At 59.4% G+C, this 25790-nt stretch overlaps 1 protein-coding gene across 8 annotated transcripts in view; it reads right to left on the bottom strand.

Annotated features, from left to right (window-relative positions):
• The window catches only part of GSE1 (Gse1 coiled-coil protein), a 413470-nt gene that overhangs the window by 251209 nt on the left and 136471 nt on the right, over positions 1-25790 (bottom strand). For all 8 annotated transcript variants that reach the window (XR_002344460.1, XR_002344459.1, XM_021093710.1 and 5 more), the window contains exon 2: positions 8240-8420. Coding sequence is in view for 6 of the 8 variants with exons in the window: in XM_021093710.1 (XP_020949369.1) it covers positions 8240-8420 (181 nt within the window). In the remaining 2 variants the exon portion in view is untranslated. The remainder of the gene's footprint in view (positions 1-8239; positions 8421-25790) is intronic.

Below are 25790 nucleotides of genomic sequence, written 5' to 3' on the forward strand. Positions count from 1 at the left end.
GTCAGCACTCAGTAAATTCCTGTATCCTCGTGCTGTCCTGCCCGTCCTTCAACTGTGGGCACAGACCCCATGTCGCATGGGCTGCATGCGGCCAGCTCAGCCCACAAGAACGACGGGTGTGGCAGTCAAATAATGGTCCCCGAAGACAACCTAAGCCCTAAGCCCTGGGACCTATGAATGTGTCACTTTACAGAACAAGAGGGACTTTGCAGATATGGTTAGATTCCGGGCCCTGGGATGAGAGCATCCTGGATGACCCAGTGGGTTCAGAGCAGTCGCAAGGGTGCGTGTAAGGGGCAGGCAGGAGGGGGTGTGCTGCCAAAGTGACAGGCTGGCAGGATGCGAGCCTGGGACGCGGGCACCTCTAGAAGCCAGAAGAGAAAACCGATTCTTCCCTGGAGCCTCCAGAAGGAACCAGCCCCGTGACACCTTGATTCTAGCCCCAGGAGACCCACGTCAGATCCCAGACCTCCAGACTGTAAGGTAATGAACTTGGGCTGCTCTCAAGTGCCAAGTTCACGGGACCTGTGACAGCAGCCACAGGAAACTAACATAACTAGGGAAGAAAGCTGTTCCCAGACTCTCAGCACTGACACACAGTAGTCGCTCCATAAATGCGCTTCTCTGCGTATTTGATCCAGGAGTTCTCAGCCCCTCCTCAGAGGCAGTCAAGTTCAAGGGAGAAAAAGGACGGATCCCTTAAGGTGACCTTGAAGTGCCCTTGACCCCACTACCATCACACTATGAAACCTCAGGGAAAAGCAGACAGCCTGTGGCTGCTGGAATTTTATATTTTAGCAAGAATCTCATTTCCTCTTTACCTTCCCCTCGACCGGCCCCTCAGCACCAGCTGACTTAAAACCTGTATGCACTCAACAAACACGGATCAAGCACCACTGGGCCGGGCGCTGGAGAGATAAAGTCAGTGAGCTACGGTCCCTGCTCTCATGGAGAGGGCAGGCATGCTGAGCCCAGGCTGCCTCAGGGCCTTTGCACCTGCTCTTCCCGGAACTCTGCCCAGGACCATCTCCGCAGCAAGGCCTTCTGGGAGCAGCCCGCCTACCGTTGCCACCCTCACCTCTCCGTGATCTCCTGCCCTATTTTGCTTCATGGCCCCTGTCACCACCTGGCATCACACATGCTGCCCAGCACAGTCTCTGGCACATGGTGGGTATTCAGTAAACACTGGTGAACAGGGTACAGACGAGAGCAGCGGGGTAGAGGCAGAGACGGATGTGTGAACAGGCAACCGTGCTGCAGACACAAACAGAGTGGGCTGCTGGGAGGGATCCCCAGTTTTCAGATGCTTCTTGCTCTGAATTAGAAGGTCATGGGTGAGAGGTGGTGTGCCCACAGGGAGGGTCTTTCAGATGATGCTCTTTGAGCCAGCCGGATGCATATGGTACCATGACAGCCAGAGTCCTGCAAGCTCCAGCTTCTGCATGTGCCAGCTTGAATTTGGTCAAGGGGACAGCAGGGTGCTGGGTGGGTGCAGGCTAGGGCCGGGCTGGCAGACAGGTGGGCCCAAGAGCAGCAGCCCTTGCGGGGGTGGTCTCTGCCGGTTCCTGCTCCCAGGGGTCCCTGACACCAGTCCCGAGATACCCGACCCTGAGCCCCGGAACAATCATTTCTCTGGCTCAGCTGATTGCTTCTTTTCTGCCTGAAGTTTTCATCACAAACTTATTTGGAAAGAAATGAGCATGAAGGGCAAACAGACCCGCTGGCCAGCCACTTGGCCGGGTCTAAACAGTTGCTTTTACCTTCATGACTTTTTTTTTTTTTTTTTTTTTTTTTGTCTTTTTGTCTTTTCTAGGGCCACTCCTATGGCATATGGAGATTCCCAGGCTAGGGGTCTAATCAGAGCTATAGCCACTGGCCTACACCACAGCCACAGCAATGCAGGATCCAGGCTGCATCTGTGACCTACACTACAGCTCAAGGCAACACCAGGTCCTTAACCCACTGAGTGAGCCCAGGGATCGAACCTGCAACCTCATGGGTCCTAATTGGGTTCATTAGCCACTGAGCCACAATGGGAACTCCCCTTCGTGCCATTTTGCACGTCACGTGAGTCAGCGCTCAGTTCATTGTACTGAACCACCTGAGTTCTCTTTTCTTTTTCAGGTCATGGAAATCTGAATCAGTCAGAGGAACCAAAGAGTCACACACCAGCCCAGGGGCCAGCTGAAAGCCACCAACCCTGGCAGCGGAGGAGCAGGGTGGGAAGGGGTTTCAGGCCCAGCACGGCGCGTCCCCGCTCCACGCTCAGAGGCTCCCGGGGGAAGAGGAGCTGCCCAGCCAAGAGCCTCCTGGGCTCGCTGAGCTTCTCAGCCTCCTGCCCCGACTTGCAAGCTCTGCGCTCCCCTCTGTTCCAAGAAGTTGCCGAGAAGATAAACACTCACAGGTTGGAGAGAAAACAGACTTGGGGTCCCAGCTTGGCTGGAGACGTACAAGGGAAGGGAGGGCTGATGGGCGCAGGGGGGCCCCGTCAACCGCCCAAAGAGCCTCTCCATCCAGCTGGGAAGCGGGCCGGGGGAGCTGCAGCCAAACCCGGCCCCCGTGCCCTCTGAGCAGCTGCCGCTTGGCCGCGGGCACAGGCGTCCTCCCAGCGCCTGCCGCCAACGCGCGCGGCACCAGCCGCCGCTCCAGACCAGGCGTGCCAAGGTCGACTTAGGCCCGAGCCAAGTACCCAAGTGGAGGCCCTGCCTTCCTGGCCATGGAGACCCAACCCCGCTGGCTGGGAGTCCGTTTGCACACAACAAAGGAGAGACAAAAGCCACGGCGGGGCCAGGGCCAGCTCCCGCATCCCCAGGTGCCTGGCACGGCGCTCAGCAAGGGACGGGAATAGCCTCTCGGACCCACCTGGCGATTGCAGGGGACACCGAGGCCCAGAGAGGGTGTCTGCTTAACACCAAAAGCTCAGACAGAGCAGATCCGAGATTTGAATTGAGGGAGTGCCCGTCCGGAGCCAAAGACTTAGACTCCACACCCAACAAACACTGATTTGATTTAAACACAGAGCTACAAAGGACAAGAGGAGGAAGAAGCCAGAGCAGCCCCAGAACGGACACCGCACATCAGCAACTAACATGGTTCAAGGTCCAGGAAACTCCTACTGCTGTGTCCTCACGGCTCTTGGGTTGCATCTTCCAGGGGTAACCCCCCGCCCCCCAGCTCCAAAAACTCAGCACAGGTCTGAGGGGCTCAGCTTCTGAGAAGCTGCCTGATCCCCAGTGCTGGCAGCTTGACTCTGGGGGCCCCTTCCTGGGAGCGCTGGCTGAGCTACAGCATCTGCAGCAAAGTCCCCCCACATCCGCGGAGCCAGGGAGCCCAGGCAGAGGCTGGTGACGCAGTGGGCAGAGGGCACAGGCAGCTGAGCTGAGCCATCGGCTCTAGGGGATGCACTGTCCCCAGTGGCTTCGCAGCAGCAGACAACGATGTGCACTGAGTGATTGGTAAGGCGAAGCAGCCCCAGGGCATGGGCACGGGCCAGGATGAGGAAGCAGAGAGGGCACACAGAGGCCACCCCAGGCAAAGCCTCAGCCTGGCCCGCAGAGCCCCAGAGGGTAAGCTGGCCTTTTGCTGGCAGCCAGGCCTGGTCCTCACACTCCCACACCTGCCCGAGGATGAGAACTCCCAGCGTTTCTCCCAGAAGGAGCACAGAGGGACCCGGGGAGGGCGTGCAGGTGCAGCAGGACAGACTCAGACCCAGTTCTTGAAGCTCACGGACCAGTGGGTGATCCGTTCGGTGGGCTGGCCGGCCGGGCCAGCGACGGCAAACCCTCCACCATGCCCGGGCCCCCCTGTAGTGGACAGTTGTCACTGCCCAGCTCCTTTCCATCGCCAGTGGGCCTCTTCAGGCCAATGGAAGAATATGGGTCACCTCAAGGCCTCACGGCCAAGGTGGGTGTGTGTCCAGTGGCTTTCTCGTGTTTTCCTCCCCGTCTCTGCTGGTGATGGAATCAGGAAACGCTGGGAGCTATGACCTGGCTGAGCCATGAGCTAAAGGGAAGCTGGGACCCCATGTCACCCAACCAGGAAGCACAGTGGGCTCAGGAGTACCTGCTACAGCAGCCGGCGGTGCTTGTCCTAACACAACTAATTCGTAAGGACGGCGTGGTCAGCGGGATAATGGCCCTTAAAGACGTCCATGTCCAGACCCCGGGAACCTGTGAGGATGCTCCCTGACACGGCACGGGGGAGCGGCGTCTGCTGGTCGGCTGACCTTGAGACGAGCTCGGATCCTGCACTGTGCAGGTGGCCCCGCAATCACAGGTCCTGGTGCAGAAGCGGGCAGGGAGCATCGGGAGGGCGCTGTGGCCACAGAAGCAGGGCAGAGGGATGCAGCGCCGCTGCTTGGCAGGTGGAGGAGGGGCCACGCCCCGAGGGATGCGGGCACCGCCGCCGGCAGCTGGAAAAGGCCGGGAAACAGATTCTCGCCTGGAGCCTCCAGGGGGCACCAGCTCTGCCCACACCTTGATGTGAGCCGGGAGACCCGTGTTGGATTTCTGGCCTCCAGAACCATAAGATACGAAAGGCTGCCGGACTTAGGCTTTACAGCAGCAGGAGGAACTTCCAAGAACTGGACTCTTCCAGGAACAGGACTTGTCCACGGTAGCCGCTGCCTTGGTGGCGACGAGAGCAGGGGAAGGTGGGGTCCCCCCGGCAGGGAAATGGGAGATGCGCTGAGTCTTGGTCCCCACCCCGCCCAGCTAGTCCTGTCCTCCCCTCCCCTCCCCGCTGGACCAGTGGTCCCCAAAAGCCTGGAATAAGTACCAGCAAGAAAGGAGGCTTCCCGGTGGGAGCAGAGCAGCCTCTGGAAGGAACCCACAGAGCACCCCAACAGGGCTGGCCAATCCCAGCCCCCCCACATGGCAGAAGGGAAAGGGAGGAGCCCCAGGAGCATGGACGGGACTGGAGAGTCACCCTCTGGCTGGCCTTCTGGGACCCCATCCCAAACCCCTCAGTGGAGTCTGGGGTTTCCACTCTCGCAAATAAAGATATCATTAACCACTTTAGAAGCCATCCCACAGCTCAGAAAGGCCATCCAGGGCCATGCGGCAGAACTACGGGGGGGGGGGGCCAGTGCTCCGCTGAGCAACACGGCCACTCAGGGAGCATGTTCACAGAGGCGACAAGAATGGCGCCCCCTGGAGTTGTGCAGTGTGAAACCTGTGCAACTTTGCCCTGTGGCCCTGCGGCCCCCTGGGGGTTCCTCCCATGTCACTGATGCCATGCTACAAGAAGACTTCATTGTCCCCGCGCCCACTCAGCCGATGGAGCAGCTAAGCTCTGGGGAGATTCTGAAACTTGCCGAGGCTCCGTGGCGGGAAGTGGCAGCGCTGAGATGTGGAAACTTGGACTTGGGTCTGGGATCCCAAAGCCACACCCTCACTTATCACCAGACGGTGCTGCTTCCCTGCCAAGGAGGCTGCGACCGCAGAGAGGTCATTGTTCAGGAATGCCTGTGCCCGTCAGCTGGTGATGAATTAGAAGCGTCCTCTTGCTGGAGTTGACACCGCCTGCGAGTGGCACATGAGAAATGGACCTTCCTTTGACTAACGGCTTGAGAATATTGGAAAGAGCAGGGCCTAGGGCTCCTCTCCTACAGGGGGAGGCCACCTCAAGGGGGTGGTTCCCCAGGTGGGCTGGCCGTGCATATCCCTGGGGCCACTTGGCCAGCCTCCAGCCCGACACAAGGGTGGTTGGTGTGAGAGCTTCCTTCCCTGGCTGAAGGCTGCTGCCCCCACACCCCAGATGTCTGCAGGGCACAGGGGTCAGAAACAGACCGCAATGGCCAGCTGCCCCCCAAGGCAATAGAGGCAGCCCCTGACCCGCCCAGGCCACTGGCCCTTCTGGGAAAGACCCCTTCCCCAGATGGCACTGGGGTGGATGCCACCCCATAGGGAGCGGGAGAGACAGAGGGGAGACGAGGAGGCTCAGAGCTCTGGAGAGAGGGAGTTGCAGGGCGGCGTGCATGGGTGTGCATATGGGATGGTGTGTGTGTACGTGCACGTGCGTGCATGTGTGTGTGTGTTTGTGTTTGGGGGCACGTGTGCATACAGGTATGCGTGTCTGCAATGTGGTTCTGTGTGCACGTTAGGCCACACAGGTACCTGCGTGTGCATATCTGAATGTGTGTCTCTGCACGTCCCTGTATCTGCACGTGTCCCCTTCTGTGTGGCGCATGTGCCAGGTCTGCGTTTGTCCCTGAGTGTCCCTGGGCCCGTGTGTGCCCATGTGTCTGTAAGTGCTCGCCCCCTGTGCCCGCCCCGCTGTCCAGCTGGCAGTGCACAGCTGGACCCGGGGGCTGTGCCGCCCGCCCGAGGAGAGGTGGCAGGTGTGTAATAAACCATTAGTCACTGTCACATTTCCCAGCAGCAGCGGCGGTGGCCTCCCCGGGAGGGGCTGACTGCAGGATGGCGCTTCTGGCGGGTCTCCAGCTGTGAGCTGAGCTCCCCCCTGCCGGGCACGGCCGCAGCCTGATAGGGAGCAGCTGGCAGACGTGGGGCTTGTGCCCCAGGCGGCCTCAGGGCAGGGGGCAGGGCAGGGCCTCGTGTGTGCCCACTGGGGGAGGGGAGGGTCCCCCAGGGTCATGGTTGTGCAGGTTTCTAACCCAGAGCTGGGGCAGGGGGGCACAGCTGGGGTGAAGGAGGTGGGTCAGGAGTAAAGCTTCAGGGATCTCTGGCTGCCTGGAGGAGGCGGCTCCAGGAGTGACCGGGGTGACAAGCAACAGTGCTGAGCCGACCAGTACCATGAGCACTTGTGGGGGGGGGTAGGCGGGACCCGTGCCGAATGCGCTCCGGTCCTGGTTGATTGTCACGCTGCCCTGTGAGCCAGGCACTGCCATCGGCCTTCACTCCCACTGCTCAGACGAGGATGGCAAGCCACAGCACAAGAAGACCCTTGTCCCAGGCTCAGGGGGCGGGGGGCATCCCTGCCACTCCCCGCGTACGGCCCCTGTGCGCCTGACACCTCATCCCCATCTGCCGGCATCTAGAAGCCCTCGGGGGGCCAGGTGGTCATCAGCCCCTGGTCAGGCCGCTCTGAACTTGGCCCCAGGCCCGGCCCCGCCCCTGGCCGAGTCCACGTCGCAGGGAGAAAGAGGTGGGTCCTGCAGATGGACCCCCAGGACCCGAGGACAGGGGTGGGGGCAGCTGCACCCACCCCCAGCCCCCAGCCGCCAGCTCCAACTCTCTCCCTAACAGGCGGCATCTTCCACCAGCTGCCCCCGCAGTGGGCCAGCGCCAGGGAGGCCTGGGCTGGGGAGTCGGCGAGTCTTAGGGGCAGGATACACACAGGGACCGGCTCCGAGGGGTCTGGGCCTAAGGCGCCACTCTGCGACCCTCTGAAGGCAAGAACGCAGGCATCCACTCAATGCCCCCAGCCCGGGGCCCACATGGCTCACGACGAACACCACCCACAGGCCCCACAACCCAGGAGGGAACGGCCTCTCCATCAGCAGGGAAGCAACGCGCCCGATGGGGCTGAGATGGGCGCCCGGGAGCCCCGTGACAGGTGGGGTGGGAGTGAACACCCGCCCTGGAAACCAATGGGCAGCGTCTTCTCTGGCTGGACCCCCCCACCCCATTCCCTCCGGTCCAGCTGAGGCTGAGCGCACTGGCCCCATGGATGCGCACGGCGGGAGGCAGAGGGCAGGCACACGGGCCGGCGGAACAGCACGCAGCGCACAGAGGCGGCGAAACCCAGCGCCGCGGCAGCTGTGACAACAGACGGACCCTGCGGCGCTGAGCCGGGCCCAGGAGACAAAGCTCACACCCCCAGAAACCAGGCGGTGTTCAGGCAAACACAGGTGCGGCGGGAAAAGCAAACGGGAGATGGTGGCTCACCCTGGGGGGGGGACGGGGGGGGTGCAGCCAGGGAGAGGGCACGTCCCGTCCCGGGGCTCGGGTTGGGTGGTGCTTCGGGGCCACCCAGTGCATTATTTTTTTAACTGAATGAGTGAACACGATGAAAAGCAGAGATAAAAAGATACAACAAAGGCCGTCTGTGAATCGTGGATAAGAGGGTGTGGACAAGCGAGGATTCTGATTAAACCACAATCAGGCTTAATCCCTGGAGCGGGAAAAGCATTCAGAGAAGGGAGACTCCACCTCGCGGCTCTGCCTAGGATGTGGGGTCGGCAGGTGGGACTCTTCAGCACAACTAGCTTTGGGGGCCCCCCGTGCCGGGGTGGCCTGATCCGCTCCACAAACCAGACAGTAAAAAGCCGGCCTACCTGTGCCCACAAGGTCTGCTCCGGCCGTGTCCAGGCTGCTCTGCTGACCGCGGGCTGGCCCCTGCTCTGGGGCAGTCCTGGAGCCCCTGGTCAGGCTCTCTGCTGGTGCGCCCGGCCGAGGTCCTGGCTCCCGGCTGGGAGGGTGGACAGCCGTCGATGCCTCGAGAGAAGCAGAGGTGACCTGGAAAGACAGGAGGGGACAGGGTGAGTCCAGGCCACGCCTGCCTGGAGTTGCCCAGCAGGGGGGCCCCCCTGGGTTGCTGGGGCCCACCCCTCCCCCACAATGGCCTGGCTTTGGGACTCGGTGTGGCTGGCTCGGGACAGTGGCAGCGCTGGTCCCCAGAAGGCCAGTGTGAGCCAGCGTGAGCGTCTTCCTCACGCAGCAAACCCCGCCTGGGACTCTGGGCTGAGCGCCAGGCACCTCGGATCCCCCGCTGAGGTCCCATCGCTACCTCTGCTCTGCACCACGGACGTTCCTAACAAGTCCTGCTGGTTAGTTGCAACTCTCATAACTAACACTCAGTCCACTCCGCAAAGCGGTCACCCTGTCCCCCCTACCCTTTGGCTGTATTTTAAAAAACTGGGGTGAAACATACATAACATGAAACTTACATCTGGACCATTTTTAAGCCTGCAGCTCACTGGTATTTGGTCCAATCATGCAACCATCCCTGAATCCATTTCCAGAACTTTCTCCGCGTAGCAAAAGGAAACGCCACACCCATTAAGCACCAACTCTCGGACTCCCTCCCTCAGCCCCTGGCAGCCGTCCCCCTACTTTCTGCCTGTGAATGTGACCCTCCTGGTAGCCTCGCCCCCCTCTGCAGCTGGGGAAGCTGAGGCCCAGAGAGGGCGGTGGGAGCCTGGGGTCACAGAGCTGCCGGAGGCCTGGGCAGGGTCAGTCCAGGTCTGCAGGGCTTCAGATCCTAGGCCGGGGCTTCAGGGTGTGGGGGAGACCTGCCAGGGTTCCAGGGCCAGTCCTGAGGACTGGGGAGCCCCCCCCAACTGTCTGATCCCCAACTCCGGGCCCACACGGTTGTCGAAAAGCAACTTCATGGCAATGCTACGTGTGGGAGGATGGGTGCTATAAACCAAAGCGCCCCATCCAGGCTCCACGAGCCCCACAGGCCGGAGACGTATACATGTTCCACGTGTTTCTGGGAACGCTTTAATTTATAGGATCCAGATGGTGACACGGCCCCGACCACAGTCCCCGCAAATCCCACAGGCGTGCTGGCGGCTGCGGCAGGAGCCAGGAGGAGGTGGCGCCTGGGCCCGACACACTTCATTCACTTCCCGGCTTGCTTGGGGCCGGGGCCCCTCAGGGTGGCAAGGCCCCTGGAAGCCCCGGACAGACCCCTGCCCGCCTCATTTGAGCAGCTCTTGCAACCTTGCCCCCCGCTCCCTACGCTTTAGCAAACGACCCGACGCAGGGCTGCTGCGCCCCCGTTCGTCACAGGATGACTCGTCCAGCCAAGCCTGGGGATGTCTGTGGGGTGGTACCTGATCAAACCAGGCAGCGTGCCTGCAACCCCCTGGGGGGGAGGGGGCAGGGGGTGAAGGAGGGCAGCACTGTTTCCTGGCCTTGACCCTGCCCCCGGGCAAGTGGCAAGAGGGGTGACGCTCACGGCCTGCTTGTCCTCCTGCAGCTGGGGGACCAGAGTCCTGCAGGGGAAGGTGGGGAGGGGGCACCTGGTGGGGGTGGGGAGCTGTGAGCCCGAGGATGCGCTCCAGGTGACCCTCCGAGTGGTCCTTGGGGTCTTTGTCTCCCACAAAAACATGGAAACACCAAGAGGCAAAGTAGCCTGTCTGAGCTCTCCTGGGACCTGGAGCTGTCGGGATTCGAACTCAAGCAGTTGGGAGAAGACCCCGCCTCCGGTAGAAAGCAACCAGGGGACATGGCTTTGAAGCAGAGAAGATCAGGTGGCAAAAGAGAATATGACTGGGCGGTGGGGGCAGGGGCAGATGACAAGTCCCACAGGAGTTTAGAAAGGGAGAATTCCCCCCGGGGGCTGGGAAAATCCAGGCAGGCTTCCTGGAGCAGGTGGAACTTGAACGAGACCTTCAAAAGGAGCAGGCTTTGCAAGGGAGTGGGGACAGGAAGGGCAAGAGCTTCAAACACATCCCTGCAGGAGCCAGGAGAATAAATGGTTAACAGAGTACGAGGCAGGGGAGACTACAGGGGACAGCCCCAGTCCCCAGCGGCCGCAAGGAGGAAAACCAGCTCCCCCCGCCCCCAGCCCCAGGTCGGATTTTTCCGGAGGATGCTGGGAAAGCATCTTTAAAAGCTGTGCTCTCATGCTGATTAAGCGCTGCATATACCCCTATCAGCGAACCCGCACATGCTGCTGGTGGGATTGCAAAACAGGGCAGCTACTTTGGAGAGGGCCTGGCAGCTCCCTAAGGTCGAACACAGGGTCATCCAGGGACCCAGTCGTTCCACTCCTAGGGAGCGAGCCCAGAAAAGCAAACCCACAAAAACGTGCACCTGGAGGTTCACAGCAGCCTCCAGGTCACAGACAAATGAAGTCGACCTGCAAGGACCTGGGGGGTGGGCCCTTCCACAGTCAAGCCTGCAGATGAGAGCACAGCCTCGCCGTGGCCTTGACCTGCAGCCTGCAAGACTCTCAGCAGGGGGCCCCACAGAGAGTGTGCGGATGGGTGTGTTGCTGTGAGTCGCTTGTTCGTGGGCCTTTGTTACGCAGCAGTGCCTAACTCCTACAACCCCAAAGACCTACAACAGGGGCCTGGCCCAGAAACACGTCCTCCGTCCCCTGGTCCAGCTGTTCCCATCACATCAACTCGCGGTGGAAGTAAAAGGATTTCAGCCCTGTCTCCAGCATTTGTCAGCAGCTGCCTGGGACTCCCAGGAGACTCAGCCACTCTCAATGGATGGGCGAGGCTGCCAGACACACGCGCTGTGGTGCATACGCATTAGCTCCTGCTGGCATCGTCTCGGGGGAGGCAGAGGGTCTCAGCCAGACATCACACGGAGGCAGAGAGCCGCCCGTCCTCTCTCTTCCAGGCCAAAGGGACGACCGCCCCTGACTAATAAAAAGCAGACCTCGCTGTGGCTTCTCTCAACCAGAGCCAAGCGTTCCAAGCTCACGGCCTGTCTTCATTTAAAGGGCTGTTAGGATCGAGCGTGGGACATACACTGCTCCCTATGTCGGGGACCCCAGAAACGGGCAGCACCCCAGCGAGGCCACGGGGCCCCTGCAGAGCGAGCAGGAAAAAGTCTACTGCCCCCTGACTCCCCTGGGCTCCAGGCCAGTACGTTTAAAGCCCTGCTTAAAGGCGAAAGGCCAAAGGGGGAACGTGTCCAGGGTTCTTTACACAAGGGATTTGCCGCCCAGCCCACCGCTGACCAGCCTAACGAGGTCTTGCCTGGTTACAAGTCCTCCGGGAAGGGATTTCTGAGAGCACCGACTCCAGGTGAGTTCACAGGGAGGGCTGGAGATGGAGGTGGGCAGAGAGCAGATGCGGCAGCCCTACTCCAAAGGGGAAAACCAGGAGCTCCCACTGTGGCTCAGGGGGTGAAGAACCCAACATCGTGACCATGAGGACACAAGTTCGATTCCCTGGCCCCACTCAGTGGGTTAAGGATCCGGGGTTGCTGGGAGCTGTGGTGTAGGTCGCAGATGTGGCTCGGATCCCGTGTTGCTGTGGCTGTGGTGTCGGCCAGCAGCTACAGCTCCGATTCGACCTCTAGCCCAGGAACTTTGGTGTGCCACAGGTGTGGCCGTAAAAAGGAAAAAAAAAAAGAAAGCACTCTTGGAAGCCGGCCTTACCGGTCTTGAATAAAGCAGCCTGGGACAGAATCCTGCGTGCTGCCTGCCTGCGGGAATAACTACAAGTTAACAGGCAAGTCACAGCGGCTCTGACCTCAGTTTACGCCTCTGGGAAATGGGCCAGTGATGCCTACCCTAGATTTGTTGAGGACTTGCTCTGGGCCCGGTGCCCCCGGAGCATCTGCTCTCAGTGGCCTATTTAATCCTCCCAACAACCCTATCTCAGCTGCCCCTTTGTAGCAGAGGAAACTCAGGCACAGAGATGTCAAGTCAGCTGCCCGAGGCCCCGCAGCTGGTTGCAGTCAGAGCTGAGAATCCAGGCCAGTCGTCTCAGGTACTGAACCCCTGCATGCCCCCACTGTGCCAGCACCCAGCAGGTGCCCAGTGCACACCAGGAGGGCCTGAGTCCTGGGCTCACTGCTTCAGCAAACTCCTGGCGGGGTCATGGGCACACAGGTTTATCCCGTGGGTCAGTGGGTAGGGGGTGTGCCGGTGAAGTGAGACTGATATTTTTTTTTGTCTTTTTGCCATTTCTTGGGCCGCTCTCGCAGCACATGGAGGTTCCCAGGCTAGGGGTCTAATCGGAGCTGAGCTGCCAGGCTACGCCAGAGCCACAGCAACATGGGATCCGAGCTGCGTCTGCGACCCACACCACAGCTCACGGCAACACAGGATCGTTAACTCACTGAGCAAGGGCAGGGATCGAACCCACAACCTCATGGTTCCTAGTCGGATTTGTTAACCACTGCGCCACAACAGAAACTCCTGTGAGACTGATTTTTCTCAAGAGCAGGGCCAGGAGGATGAGCCGGAACAGAGCTGCAGGAGGGGACAGAGGAGATGCGGCAACACCTGGCACAGGAGGACGCGGCATCACCTGCCCTTGGCCCCAAGGAAAAATCAGGCACAGGCAGGAAGCCAAGTGCAGGGAGAAAAGCCGCCTCCCTCCCCAGCAGTGGTGGCCGGGCTGGAGGGAGACCGCTGCCACCTGCCAGGGACACGTGGGTCACAGGCCTGGTGCCGTCTGTCCGGGAGGGAACTAAGGGGACATGGGGCCCCTCCGCCCCGTTTCCGGGCCCCCACGAGAGCCCACCCACAAAGACGTGCTCGAGGCTCTCTGATGGGGTTTCCTGCTCTGCGCTGCAAGCTGGTGCATCAGAGACCCCCAAACAGTATTTTATGCCCCTTAATTTCCTGTAATAGCTCCGTGACGACAAGCGGAGGATTCCGAATACCGCACTAAAGGAAAGATAAGGGTCAGGCTTGGGGGAGATGGAGCCACCGAATGCAGAGTCCCCGACAAGCAGACAACTAACGGGTTTTTAAATGCGCGGGGCAGGCCGGGTGTAATTGGAAAGTTATTAGATATGGAATACACACAGCACCAAGCAAATGAGTAATCAGGGACTAATTAAGCTCACGCGACACAGCAGAGCGCGCGGGAGAGGCTGCTGGCCCCACATCTGTGACTGCAATTAGGGGGCACTCCGGCTGCAGCGCTCGTGGGGAGGGGGCGCCTGCTCGGGCGGAGGAGCCACAGCCAGGGGTCTCGATCTGACCCTGCCCCAGCCAAGCGCCCTCAGAGGCTCCCACCTCTCAGTGCTGGCGGATGGGAGGGAGGCACGGGCTCATCCAGCCTCGAGGAGGGGAGAAGCCCAGGCAGACGGAAGGCCCAGGACTCAGGAACTGCAAGGAAGGTTCTGTCTCTGGCTTCACATCCAGCCAGGGGACCGATCACGGTAGCCACCCGAATGACGTGTGCACAGGGCCACCTCCTGGAGCTTTGCAATGTCCTGCCAGGGAGGCCAGGTGGGGAGGCTGACCAGTCCATTCTACAGATGGAGAAACTGAGGCTAAGACGACCGGAAGTGGACAGAGATCACCCGGCCTGGTTCCCCTTCCAGCAGGCACCGGATACCTCCCTCGAGGGTCTGGAAAAGAAGAAGGTCCTGGGGTTTCTCAGGAGGATGGCAGCCAAGCTCAGTGGAGAAAAGGGGCCAGAGGCGGTTGTGTGGCCAAGCGGAGTGACCACCTGGGGTCCCAGCTGGGTGACCTTGGGCAGGCTTTTTAATGCCTCTGGGCCTCTGCTTCCTTGTGTGAAAAGGGGGGAGCTGAGAGTCACGTCCACACAGCAGGGCAGATGCAAGAATTCCCGGGTTAGGATTCGTGCAGCCCAGCCCGGCCGGACACACAGAAAGACCGAAAGGCCATGGTTAGAGCAGGAGAGAGCAGATGACAGAGGCAAAGCCCGCCTGCCATCAAGAGATCCCTCGTTCAAGGCCTGGGGGTTGTGGGAGCTGAAAAATCTCTGGGTTCCGCTGAAACTAGGCATTGTGTCCAAGCCAGGAGCCACTGTCTGTCCCTGAAGGGCCAGAGCAGAAGGGCCACGGGCCATGATCCTAAAGCAGCAGGCTTGGGACAAAAGTGCCTTCCAATGGTCACGGCTCCACGCAGACCGCAGCACCTGCTGAGCACCAGGCCCCACACCAGCCTTTGCAGGTGTCTTAGCCGTGGGGGGTGGGGCAGGAACTGTCAAGCTCCATCATACAGACGGGGAGACCGAGACACACAGAGGGCAATGCCCCACTGTGCTTGGCAGCAGGGCGCGGTGGGCTGGTGGGGCGTGATGTCTCTGAGCTTCTTAGAAAGCCGGAGTCTGCTGCCAATAGCACTCAGAGCCTTGCGAGACACACCTGGGTGGGGCAGAGGCAGGCACACCTAGTTCCTGCTGCTCTTGTGGCTCAAAGGGACCTTCTAGAAGGCATGAGCCTGGTCCCCTCCCTCAAGGGAGGCTTCTGAGTCAGCTGACTCCCTTGTAAGGCCCGGGGACAGGGCAGAGGGCTTCGGGAAGAATTCATTGTTTCCAGAGGCAGGCATGCCTCCCCGTGACTGCCAGGCAACAGAGCACATGGGTGACAGTGGGGGAACCCAACTCAGGCCAGGGTCGGGGCGAGAGCCCTTGGGGATGTGGGGGCTCCCCCAGCCCTTGGCATCAGCTTCAAAGCCCAGCTCCTGCAGGCGGGCAGGGAGAGCCAGACTGACCTCAGAGCAATCAGTACCCGACACCCCGACTGTCCTGGGTTCCCCTCCTACTCCTGCTTGCCTGCTGTGTCCACTCACCTCCTCTTGTCTTCCAGGGAGAGAGACTTCTACCAGTTTCTGGGCACCCTGCCCACTCCACCCTATCCATGCTTGGGCCTGAGCCAACTTTCCAAAAAATCACACTCAGCCCGCTTGCGTAAAATCCTTCACCGAAGTTCTCGCCCCGCCATGTGGCATCTAAGAGCCATATGATTTGGGCCAGCCCAGCTTCTCACACATCTGTCATGTCTCACAGCCATCCACTTACCACGTGTTCACCCACCCTTCCATCCATTCAATCATCTGTCTATCCACCTGCCAGCCCATTCATCCTGTCTGCCATCCATCCATCCATCCATCTGTGTGTCCTTCCATCCACCTGTCTGTCCATCATCCACCTGTCTGCCCATCCATCCATCCACCCATCCAATCATCTGTCTATCCACCTGCCAGCCCACTCATCCTCCTGTCTGCCATCCACCCATTCATCCGTTCATCCATCCATCCATCCTTCCACCTGTCTCTCTGTCCATCCATCCACCCTTCCATCCATCTGTCCTTCCATCCATCCATCTGTCCATTCATCCATCCTTCTGTCCATCCATCCACCCATCCGTCCATCCATCCATTCATCCATCCATCTGTCCATTCATCCAGTCCTTTCATCCATCTGTCCATCTATCCATCCATCCATCCGTCTATCAACCTGCCAGCCCATTCATCTTCCTGTCTGCCATCTGTCCATCCATCCATCTGTCCATTCATCCATCCACCCATCCGTCCGTCCATCCATGCATCCAATCATCTGTCTCCCCATCTCCCAGCCCATCCATCCTCCTGTCTGCCATCCGTCCATCCGTCCGTCCGTCCATCCAATAATCACTTATTAAGCACTTACTATTGCCAGACAATATACCTGGCAACGCTGTACAATAGCAAACAAAAGAGTTAAAAATTCCTGCCGTTAAGGAGGTGACATTCTGGAGGGGGGAGACAGACATCAACACGTGCACGTTCATGTGTCACTTGGTACGAGGTGCCAGAAGACAGATGCGAGGAGGGTGGGCAGGGACAGAATTTTCCTTAGGCTGCCCCATTGAGAAGAGGACGTTTGTACCAAGACCTGAAGGAAACAAGGGAGCTACCAAGGAGACAGATGCTGGTGGGAAGAGTGTTCCAGGGAGAGGGAACAGCAAACACAAAGGCCCCGAGGCAGGGAGCATGTCTGCAAACCTTTTCTGAAAAGGTCAGATAGCATTTTCGGCTTATGAAGCATATGGTTCTGTTGGAACTACTCAACCCTGGCCTTGCGGCACCAGAGTGACTTAAACATGAACAAAAGCGCGCTGGGGCTGTTCCAGTGCAGCTTTACTGATGGACACTGAAATGTGAATTTCTCGCCATTTTCAGGTCATGATATACTATTCTTCCATATATATATATATATATATATATTTTGTCTTTTCTAGGGCTGCACCCGCGGCATATGGAGGTTCCCAGGCTAGGGGTCTAATCGGAGCTGTTGCCGCCGGCCTACGCCACAGCCGCAGCAACGCAGGATCTGAGCTGCATCTGTGACCTGCACCACAGCTCATGGCAAGGGCAGATCCTTAACCCATTGAGCGAGGCCAGGGATCGAACCCGGAACCTCATGGTTCTTAGTTGGATTCGTTAACCACTGTGCCACGACAGGAACTCCTTCCTTTGATTTTTTTGCAAAACAAGGAGACCCATTTTGAGTCCACGGGCTGTCTGCAAACAGGCTGTAGGCAGGATGTGGCCCCTAGGCCAAGTTTGCTGATCCTCGTTCTAGAATCAGGAGTCTGCGGGTGGAGGGCCATTTGCTTCAAATCCTAAACACACCTGGGAAGAGAGGGGTCGTGCAGGGAGGGGGGAGCCTTGACTGAGGCAGAGGCAAGGCTGGGAGAAGTGGGAGCCGCTGAGGCTGCTGCAGGGGCTCCCACTGGTTTACCCAGATGGCCGGCCGTGGGGGACACGTGTGTGCCTGTACCTCTGGGCTCATTACCATCTGTCTCCCCCTCCAAGCACACGGTAGGGGCTGAGGACAGAGGGAGAAACCATCTTGCCTGGTTCAAATCCCAGCCCCACCACCTATGAGCTGTGAGCCTTCAGGCAACTGACTGCACCTCTCTGGGCCTTGGTTTCCCAGCCATAAAAGGGCAAGGGGTCCCCAGGTTCGGGGGGTGGGTAGAAACAACACAGGGATCTGCTCAGGAGCCACTGTCATGCCCATGACACCCCCAAATGCCCTCTGCCCACCCTAGTTTCCCGCCTCCTTTTCAGCCACAGGTCTTCCCCCTTCCCCGGGCTGTCTCCCCAGTTCCCCCTCCCAGACAAAGCCAGACGCTCCCCAACCCACCTTCACTAGCGCCCTCATCTGCGCACCACTGATTGAGGGGTTACAGTTCTGACCTCCTGCCTCTCGACCGTTCACTCCCACAAAGAGTGCTTTCAGGAACCCCAGGGCCGGGCACAGTGTCCCCAGCACAGCACACAGAAGGGCCATCTACGTTACGGAAGGAGCCATGTGGAGGCCTGGGGAACAGCGTTTCAGGAATAGGGAACAGCCCATGCAAAGGCCCTGAGGCAGGAGAATGTGCGTGAGAAACAGCAACAGGGCCCACGTGGCTGAAGAATGAGCAAAGGAGTCATTTTTTGGAGGGTCCCCTAAGGGACTCTGGCTCTCGTTCGGAATAAAATGGGTTCTGAGCCAAGGAGAGATGTGATCCTTTGTTTGCTTTTGTTTTTAGTTTTATTTTTATTTATTTATTTTTTTGGGGTCTTTTGTCTCTATAGGGCCGCACCCGCAGCATACGGAGTTCCCCAGGCCAGGGGTCAAATCAGAGCTACAGCCGCCAGCCTACACCACAGCCACAGCCACACCAGATCCGAGCCACATCTTCGACCTGCCCCACAGCTCACGGCAACATCAGATCCTTAACCCACTGAGCAAGGCCAGGGATCGAACCCACAACTTCATGGTTCCTGGTCGGATTCATTTCCACTGCGCCACAACGGGAACGCCCTGGTTTTGTTCTAACTTTTTATGAGGCGATGCTTCCGGATTCACATGCAGTTGTGAGGAATGACCCAGGGAGATCCCGCGTGCGCTTTGCACAGTCTGCCCAGGATCTAACAAAACTAAAGCCAAGGTCACAGGAGGACAGCAACAGGCTGGCTCACCTACTTTCTGCAGCTGCATCCCCCAGGCTGACCTGCGTGCATTTTGTTCTCTGCAACAAGACCTCACTGGCAGAGGCTCCTGTTTCCACCTCCACGTCGAGATTCGGAAGAGCCCAGCCTAAGCTGCCCGTGACTCTCTTTGAAAAACACACCCACCTCCCTGCTGCCCCGACGCCAAGCCCTGGCAACCACGGATGTGTTCTCCATTCCTGTATTTTGTCACTTCAAGCGTGTTATGTAAATCTGATCACAGCCTGCAGCCCTTGGGGACTGGCTGTTTCCACGCAGCACGACTCCCTGAAGAGTCACCAGGGTGTTGGCCGCACCGGTAGTTTGCGCCTCTGTATCCCAAAGTAGTCGTCCACGAAGCCGCTTTTCTGCAGGTTCAGCTGCCTCCCTGGCCCCACCACGGCCCTTCCCGGCTCCCCGCTCCTGTGTGCAGAGTCTGCACCGGGCTTTACCCGCCAGCTCCCCATTCAGAGCCTGCACCTCAGCCCCCTTTGCAAGTCAAAGCCCTGTTAGCCAGGCACGAGGCCCACCCCCCCAGCCCCCCACCCTCCCACACAGCCTCCTAGGATGACCCCAGCCAGGGAGGTCACGGGGCTTATCAACCGTCACCCTTCTGGAGGGCTCCCTGTTCCAATAGGATCAGAGATGTGTAGCAACCTGCCAAACGCCACACAGCAGGAAGGTGGCCAGCCTGGTGGAACTCAATTACTACAAAGACAGCTTCCGAGGAGAGGGTGAGAGCAGGGGGGCCCTGGGCTCTGTGGGGGCTCCGCTCGACCCAGCGCCTCCACCGAGGGGGCCTCGCCCGCTGCAGGTGAACATGACATAATTACTGTGGAGGAAAGCAGTGTCTCACCCAGGGCAGTCAGTTTATCAAGCGCTGACAGTGCATTAGCTAAGTGATCACTAGACTATTAATTTTTTTCCCCAGCCCTTGCCAGGGGTATTACAGTGAAAAATGGCAGCTTAACCGCAGGGAAATTCTTCAGGGTGACAAAAATAAAAATAGCTCTAATTGAAGTTGATAGAAATTATACCCTTTAAAAACACACGTCGGGGTGCACTGGCTATAATGTAAATTAACGCCAGGCCAGGGTTTCTGTCACAAGAGCGTGGAAACACAGTGACAGCCACGGCAAACAGCCTCCCAGGGCGTCACATCTGCTGGGTCACGGCTCAGCGGCCTCGGATGTCAAGAGGAAGCAGGGCGGGCTGGAGGCTGGTGCCCAGGGGCCTGCAGATGTGGCCTCGCCCGCCACCCAGCCCCTGTGCCGGGACAGCGGGCCGGACACAGCCGGGGCCCGGGTCCACACCGTGGCTGAGGGCACCGGATGTCCTGAGGTCCTGCAGGCCCCGGAGCGGAGGTGGCCGGCCCGGAGCAAGCCGAGCCGGTGCTTCGGCTCTGCTGCCGTCGGAGCCCCGCTCCCTAAGCAGGATGCCAGCCTGACACTCAGCGATTAAAACGTGTTAATAACGGAGGCCCCAGGTCATCAGAAGCTGCGGGTTCTGGTCACAGCGGCGCACTGTCTCCTGGCAGCCAAGGGGCTTCCATCCGGCGCATGAGCGCATGATACATATAACGGCAATAAAAGACTAATAAACACGGCTGCTCTGCGTCCCACACCGTTTTAAGCACTTTCCACACGTTTTAATTCACTTAATCCTCGAACCCACCGGGGAGGCAGACGCTGTCGTTACTGTCATCATGTTCCAGACGAGGAAGCGAGTCTGGAGACCCAGAGAGACACGTAACCTGCCTGGAGGGACCATCGGGGCAGCCCAGAGCCGCCCTCCCGCCGCCCCCTCCGGCCCGTGCCCCTGAGCCCAGCAGAGGACTGCCCGCGAGCCGCAGGGCTAGATCACCATCACGGCCTGTCACCAGATCGCAACTCGAATGTGCCACGTGCGGCTCGGGTAACAGGAAGAACAAACCTGACGCCGCGTCGGAGCGGCTTCTTTTACCTGAACCTTACGCTCTGCCGCTTGTGCTCCCGGCACCGAATGTTGCCTGGAGCCTGAAACACACAGGGCAGCCCATTCTCAAGGCTCTGACCTTTAAGGGAATATATAACTTCTCCATCCACAGAGAGAGAAAACGTTGCAGAACAGAGGACATTTGCCTTGTTGGCCACTGACAGGAACAGTGCTGCCTGCCCGACGTGGGCAGCTGCCAGCACAAAGGATCCGACCCCGAGAAGTTGGCAACAACTCCCCCCCTCCCGCCCCCAGCCTTAAAAAATGCTTTGCTGGGAGTTCCCGTTGTGGCGCAGTGGTTAACAAATCCGACGAGGAACGATGAGGTTGTGGGATCCCTTGCTCAGTGGGTTAACGATCCAGCGTTGCCATGAGCTGTGGTGTAGGTCACAGACTCAGCTCAGATCCCGCGTTGCTGTGGCTGTGGTGTAGGCTGGTGGCTATAGCTCCGATTAGACCCCTAGCCTGGGAACCTCCATATGCTGCAGGTGCGGCCCTAAAAAACAAAAAAAACAAAACAAAACAAAAAATTAACCTAAACTTCCTACAGCCACTCGAAGCTATGCTGGATATTCAGAGAGGGGGATGAAGAAAACAACAGACCTAGGGATTAATTTTGGAATATTTACTGGTCCCCTGCCCCACACAGGCTCTGTTCCAGGCACTGGGGATTCAGAGCTGGTGGGGGAGGGGGAGGGAAATTTCCTGCCGCTTTTGCTGTGACGTTTCAGGTTTTGGAAGAAGACAGATAATAGCACAGTGGCTCTTCTGGATCCACGGCAGAGAAGAAAGTCATCAAAAATGAAACTCCAAACATGGTCGCATGATGTAACGACACCAGCCAAAAGTCTAAGAATCTGACCAGCAAAGGATTTTAAGCTTCCTCTTTTAAAAAGAAGAAAGGGAACGATTAGAAGGAGCCTCTCGTTTTCTCTCGCTACCCACACTCACACACACACACACACACCCCATTTCCAGGGAAAGAAATCTAATAATGTAAGAAACATTGAGAAGAGCGATTTTCGTGGCTCTGCCCTGCGGTCTTCCTGGAAAAGATCTGAAGGGAATAATTGAGTGGAGCGAGTCCTGATTGAGGTGGAAAGGGGAAAAGTAACAGTGGGAAATGAAGGGGGGGCTTCTAGAAAGGGTACACACGCCACGTGGGCAAGTCACGCCAGGGCCGCCTCAGCTCCGCCGCTGTTTATTCAGAGGAGTCACGGCAGACACGAGAGCAGGCCGTGGGGGGTGAGCACAGACACGTGCGGCCCTTCCCGGGAGGGAAAAGATGCCCCATGGTGGAAACGACAGGCCACGTAGCTTGGCATCCACACCCAGGCAGAGCCCAGAACAAATCATGGCACAGGGGCAGGGGATCAATTTTCAATCACGTCAAAAGGCACCACAATCTCTCGCGGCGGCTGGCCTGGCTCTGGGATGGGGTGTGATGCCAGCGTCACTGGCGTCCCTCTGGGGGGGCCCTCCGGACCCACAACCTGCTTGGCCCATGACGGCCACCTGGGGGCATGGATGCCCCGCTCTGACCTCACGCCATCACCTGCCTGAGTGCTAAGAGGGTGATGCCAGTGGGAAGAGGTGCCATGCAACTCGGCCTCCGGTCTGGCCGCCCTCTGCACACGTCGCCTCGTTTCTTTCTCGAGCAACAGGACCGACGATAGTCAGGAGGTCCTCGGGGCCTCCGTCTATGAAAGCTTGTCCAGGCTCAGGGAGGGGTGGACTCCCTCGCCGTGGGCTGTGCGGCCACCGGGAGGTTCCTGAACCTCTCTGAGCCTCGCCATCCCCTTCTGTAAAATGATCATCATGACACTATCCACCTCACGGGGGAAAAAAAAAAAAGGCTCAAGACACACGTGCTTAGACCATCTGGCGCCACGAAGCTGTTGAGGAAAAAGCCTCAGCAATTTCCAGTTCTCCTTACGGCGACCCCTTGAGATCCGAACTTCACGTCATGGGAATTACGTGCCAAGCAAACACGTTACACTGCTTCACTTGCTCCATCCTCCTAACATGCCTACGAGGTAGTTTTACTCTATTACACTCCCATTTCATGGATGAGGCGACTGAGGCACAGAGGGGGTAAGTCAGCTGCCCAGTGTCACACAGCACCTGCTGTGCACCCAGATGCTGCCGGGCCAGCCGCCTCAGTCTGTGCTGCTGACCTCCACGCAAAAGCACCCCCCAGAACAGCCTGGCAAGTTCAGAGGGCCCCCAGGGTAACCCCCCGCCCGCTGTACAAAGGAGATGAAGCAACTTCATACCAACAGCTGGTTAGAGGTGAGGCAAGATACCCAGGAAGGCAAGTCTGGAGACGCAGAGGGATAAGGACCTAAGACTATGACAATGAGGAGAGGAAAGTGAGCCTAAAGTGGGGAGGGGGCGGGGAGGCCACCCTTCCGTGGGTGGCAGAGGGCGGGACTCCGGGGAGACGGAGGGAGAGGGAGGGACACGGAGCCCGCGAGCGGCCAGGGGCGCTCCCCCGGCCCCGTATCCATTTTCCAGATCTTTATTCTGATCCTGCGTTTCTTTTGATCGTTATGAAAAGGAAAACCACCACGGGCACCTTGCAAGCAGGGGGCTGCGTGCTCGGGAGCAGCGCGGCGGCGGGGCTGGGAAGGCGCAGGCACCGGCTTTGTTTGTCTAATCTCTGTCTCTGCCGAGATGAATGGAAGCTCCGGCAAGGTGCCAGCACCCCCACATCTCAGAGGTGGGAGGCACCTGGAATGCCCTCTGCCTCCTGTTTCTCAGACTCTGGGATGGGTCCCACAGGAGAGCAATTTTTTTTTTTTTTAAAGGAATGGAATAGAATAAAAAAAAAAAAAATGAGCAGAATGCACCACATGCTGTGCAAGTATCATTTTGTGAGCCTTGTGGGTCAGGGGTTGAGGAAGGTCAGGTCCAGGCGCTCAGGACCCCTGGCCACCCTCTTCTGGCCCTGCCCCAGGGGCCCCCCAGGGTGAGGAGGCTGTGGGGCAGGGGGCAGGGGCAAACTCCTCCGCTGCTCCCCTCTCAGACTGCACCCCCAGTTACAGGACCCGAGGTCCCCCTGCTTGTACCCCCAAGTCCATGTGCAGAGCCATGTCCAAGTCCTTGTTTGTCCATTGTGCCCAACCCTGCAGGTGCTAGGGGCAGGCCAAGGGTGTGGGCGTGTGTGCGTGTGCTGTGCACCTGCAAGCCCTACCCCTCAAGTTTACCAAGGCAGCGGATGCTCTGACCCCAAACCATGGCTCTGCCGTCCCCTGTGCGGCTCCCTTACCGCTGGCGCCTGGACACTCCATTTTCAGACTCCAATGCTCAGACCGGGAGCTCCCTGAGCAAACCTCTGCCCACCTTCTGGCCCAGAGCCAGGCTTCATAAATGTTTGTTGAATGAATAAGTGAAGGAACACATGTTCGAAATCGGGCGGCCAAGCCCAAACGCCACTGAGTCCCACAGCAGGAGAAGGGCTAATGGCTGCTCCCAAATGACCCTGGTGGTCACCAAGGCCCGAGGCACAGCCTAGAGACTTCGAGAAGGACCCTAGCCCCCAGCTAAGTCACAAGCAGCCCCCAGGCCCCGTTCTGACACAGCCCTGGGAGGCTGGGGCGGCGGGAAGGCCTGGGTCCCGGAGGGCCGTGAGCCCTGCCCCGGCCATCCCTCCAGCACAGCCCAGGAGGGGCCAGGTCCCCCCCACCCCGCAGGAACCCACCCCTCCCGGGCCCTGCCGGCCAGCAGGCTGGGGCTCTTTGCGGGGCCCTGAGGTGAGCAGGGAAACGCCACACAAGACGTAGCGGGCGCGAGGGCTAAAGGACATCCCCACCCGTGCCCAGCGCACCAGACATCTGCTTCCCGTGGCCTCAGGGTTCCCAACTTTAAAGTGGGCACAGCTGCCCCCGCTCCCGGCAGCAGTGGTCATCGTTTTACTGATGCCCTTGTTGGCACGGGACCTCCGTCCACAGTGTCCCTGATGGGGGCCCGCCCACCGGAACCCGGTGGGGCCCTGTAACACCTGTGCTACATTCCACACTCAGGTGACCTGGTGGGGCTGGAGATGAGGGGACTAAAGCCCCCAGAGCCTTCCCGGGGCTCCGCAGCTCACCAAGGGGGCGCCCCGAGGATGGTTACGCCACTCACATAAATTGGCACGGCCCGCAGAGGGGGGCTTCCAGGTGCCCCGGAGGGGGTGTGGGGGCAGTTCTGGAGCAGGTCAGAGCCAGATTCTGGCTACAGAGCCACCCCACAGACGAGAGGGGTCCCTGGGGGGTGTCCTGAGAGGGTGAGGGGACCAGGGACAGGGGTGTCCTTGCTCTGCTCACCTCACGGGCAGCAGCGCTTTCTGCCTCCCCCCACTTTACAGATGGGGAAGCTGAGGCTCGAGAGGAAGGAGGGCCACGGAGGTCCTCGGGCCCGGGGTGGGGACAGAGGAGCCAGGCACCGCCCTGGGGCACGTGGCTCCCTGTCCCTGCCGACGCCTGCCTCCTCATCTTCGGGAGCTTGATCTGCACAGTGGCCTCTGCCTCCTGCAGCTCCAGCGCCCAGCTAGAGGCCTGGCTGTGAGCTCAACCAGCCTGCGAGGCTGCCAAGGTGCCAACTCCCCAGCTCATCGCTAATTACTCATTTTTGCAGATCAAAGGCCTCGTTTATTGAAAAGTGGATTGAACTTGCCGGCTTGCCTCCTTCAGAAACAAAGCTAAGACAGAGCAGCCTCCGCCTGACTCCGCCTCCGAGCCCAGCCCTCGGCCCACCCTGGCTTCACAAAGCGAGCCCCCATCAAACGCCCCCCGGCGCACCCAGGGCACTGGGTCTGTGGCTGTGAAGGGGACGGGCTCAGGGGTGTGGGGCTCAAGTCGGGGTGGGGGAAGGGCTGAGGTCTCCCTCGAGGGGTCCCACGGCCCCTGCTAAGGGTTCCTGTATGAGTAGCCCACCCCACTTTCAGGGCCGGGGCCCTTCGAGGCTCACCCTCCAGGCGCAATGCCAGGGTGGGACGAGAGCTGCCAGAGCTCAGTCCCCTGGGATGAGCAGGACTCTGAGGGGCTGAGGCTAGAGGAAGGGCCCCAGGGAAGGGACGCTGAGAAGGGGAGCACATACAGGCACGGAGCCGCCCAGCCCACACGTGGGGGCCAGGAATGGCAGAGAGAGCCAGACCAGCCCTGCAGGAGGGGTCAGGGCAGCAGGGCAGTGACACCTGCAGCCCTCGGGCAGCTCCCTCCTCCAATGAGCCCCTATTCCAATACATGGGCAACTGTGATTCCCATTTTGCAGAGGGTGAAACCGAGGCCACATGGCCCAGGGCCACCCCGATGATAAGCAGCTGCTGGAGCTACGGAATTCATGCTCTGGAAAAGGATGAAGCGATGCCAATGTCAGTAGTGGCACCAGGGAGGAACCCAGGACAGGGGCTCTCGGCCCCGAGAAGGCGCCTGGGGACCCCCTGACCTCAAAGGGAGCAGCACCCACAGGCCACCCATGCACTGATGGGCAGGAGACAGCCAGAGGTG

Source organism: Sus scrofa, chromosome 6 (assembly GCF_000003025.6).
Source record: "Sus scrofa isolate TJ Tabasco breed Duroc chromosome 6, Sscrofa11.1, whole genome shotgun sequence".
NCBI classification, from domain to species: Eukaryota; Metazoa; Chordata; class Mammalia; order Artiodactyla; family Suidae; genus Sus; species Sus scrofa.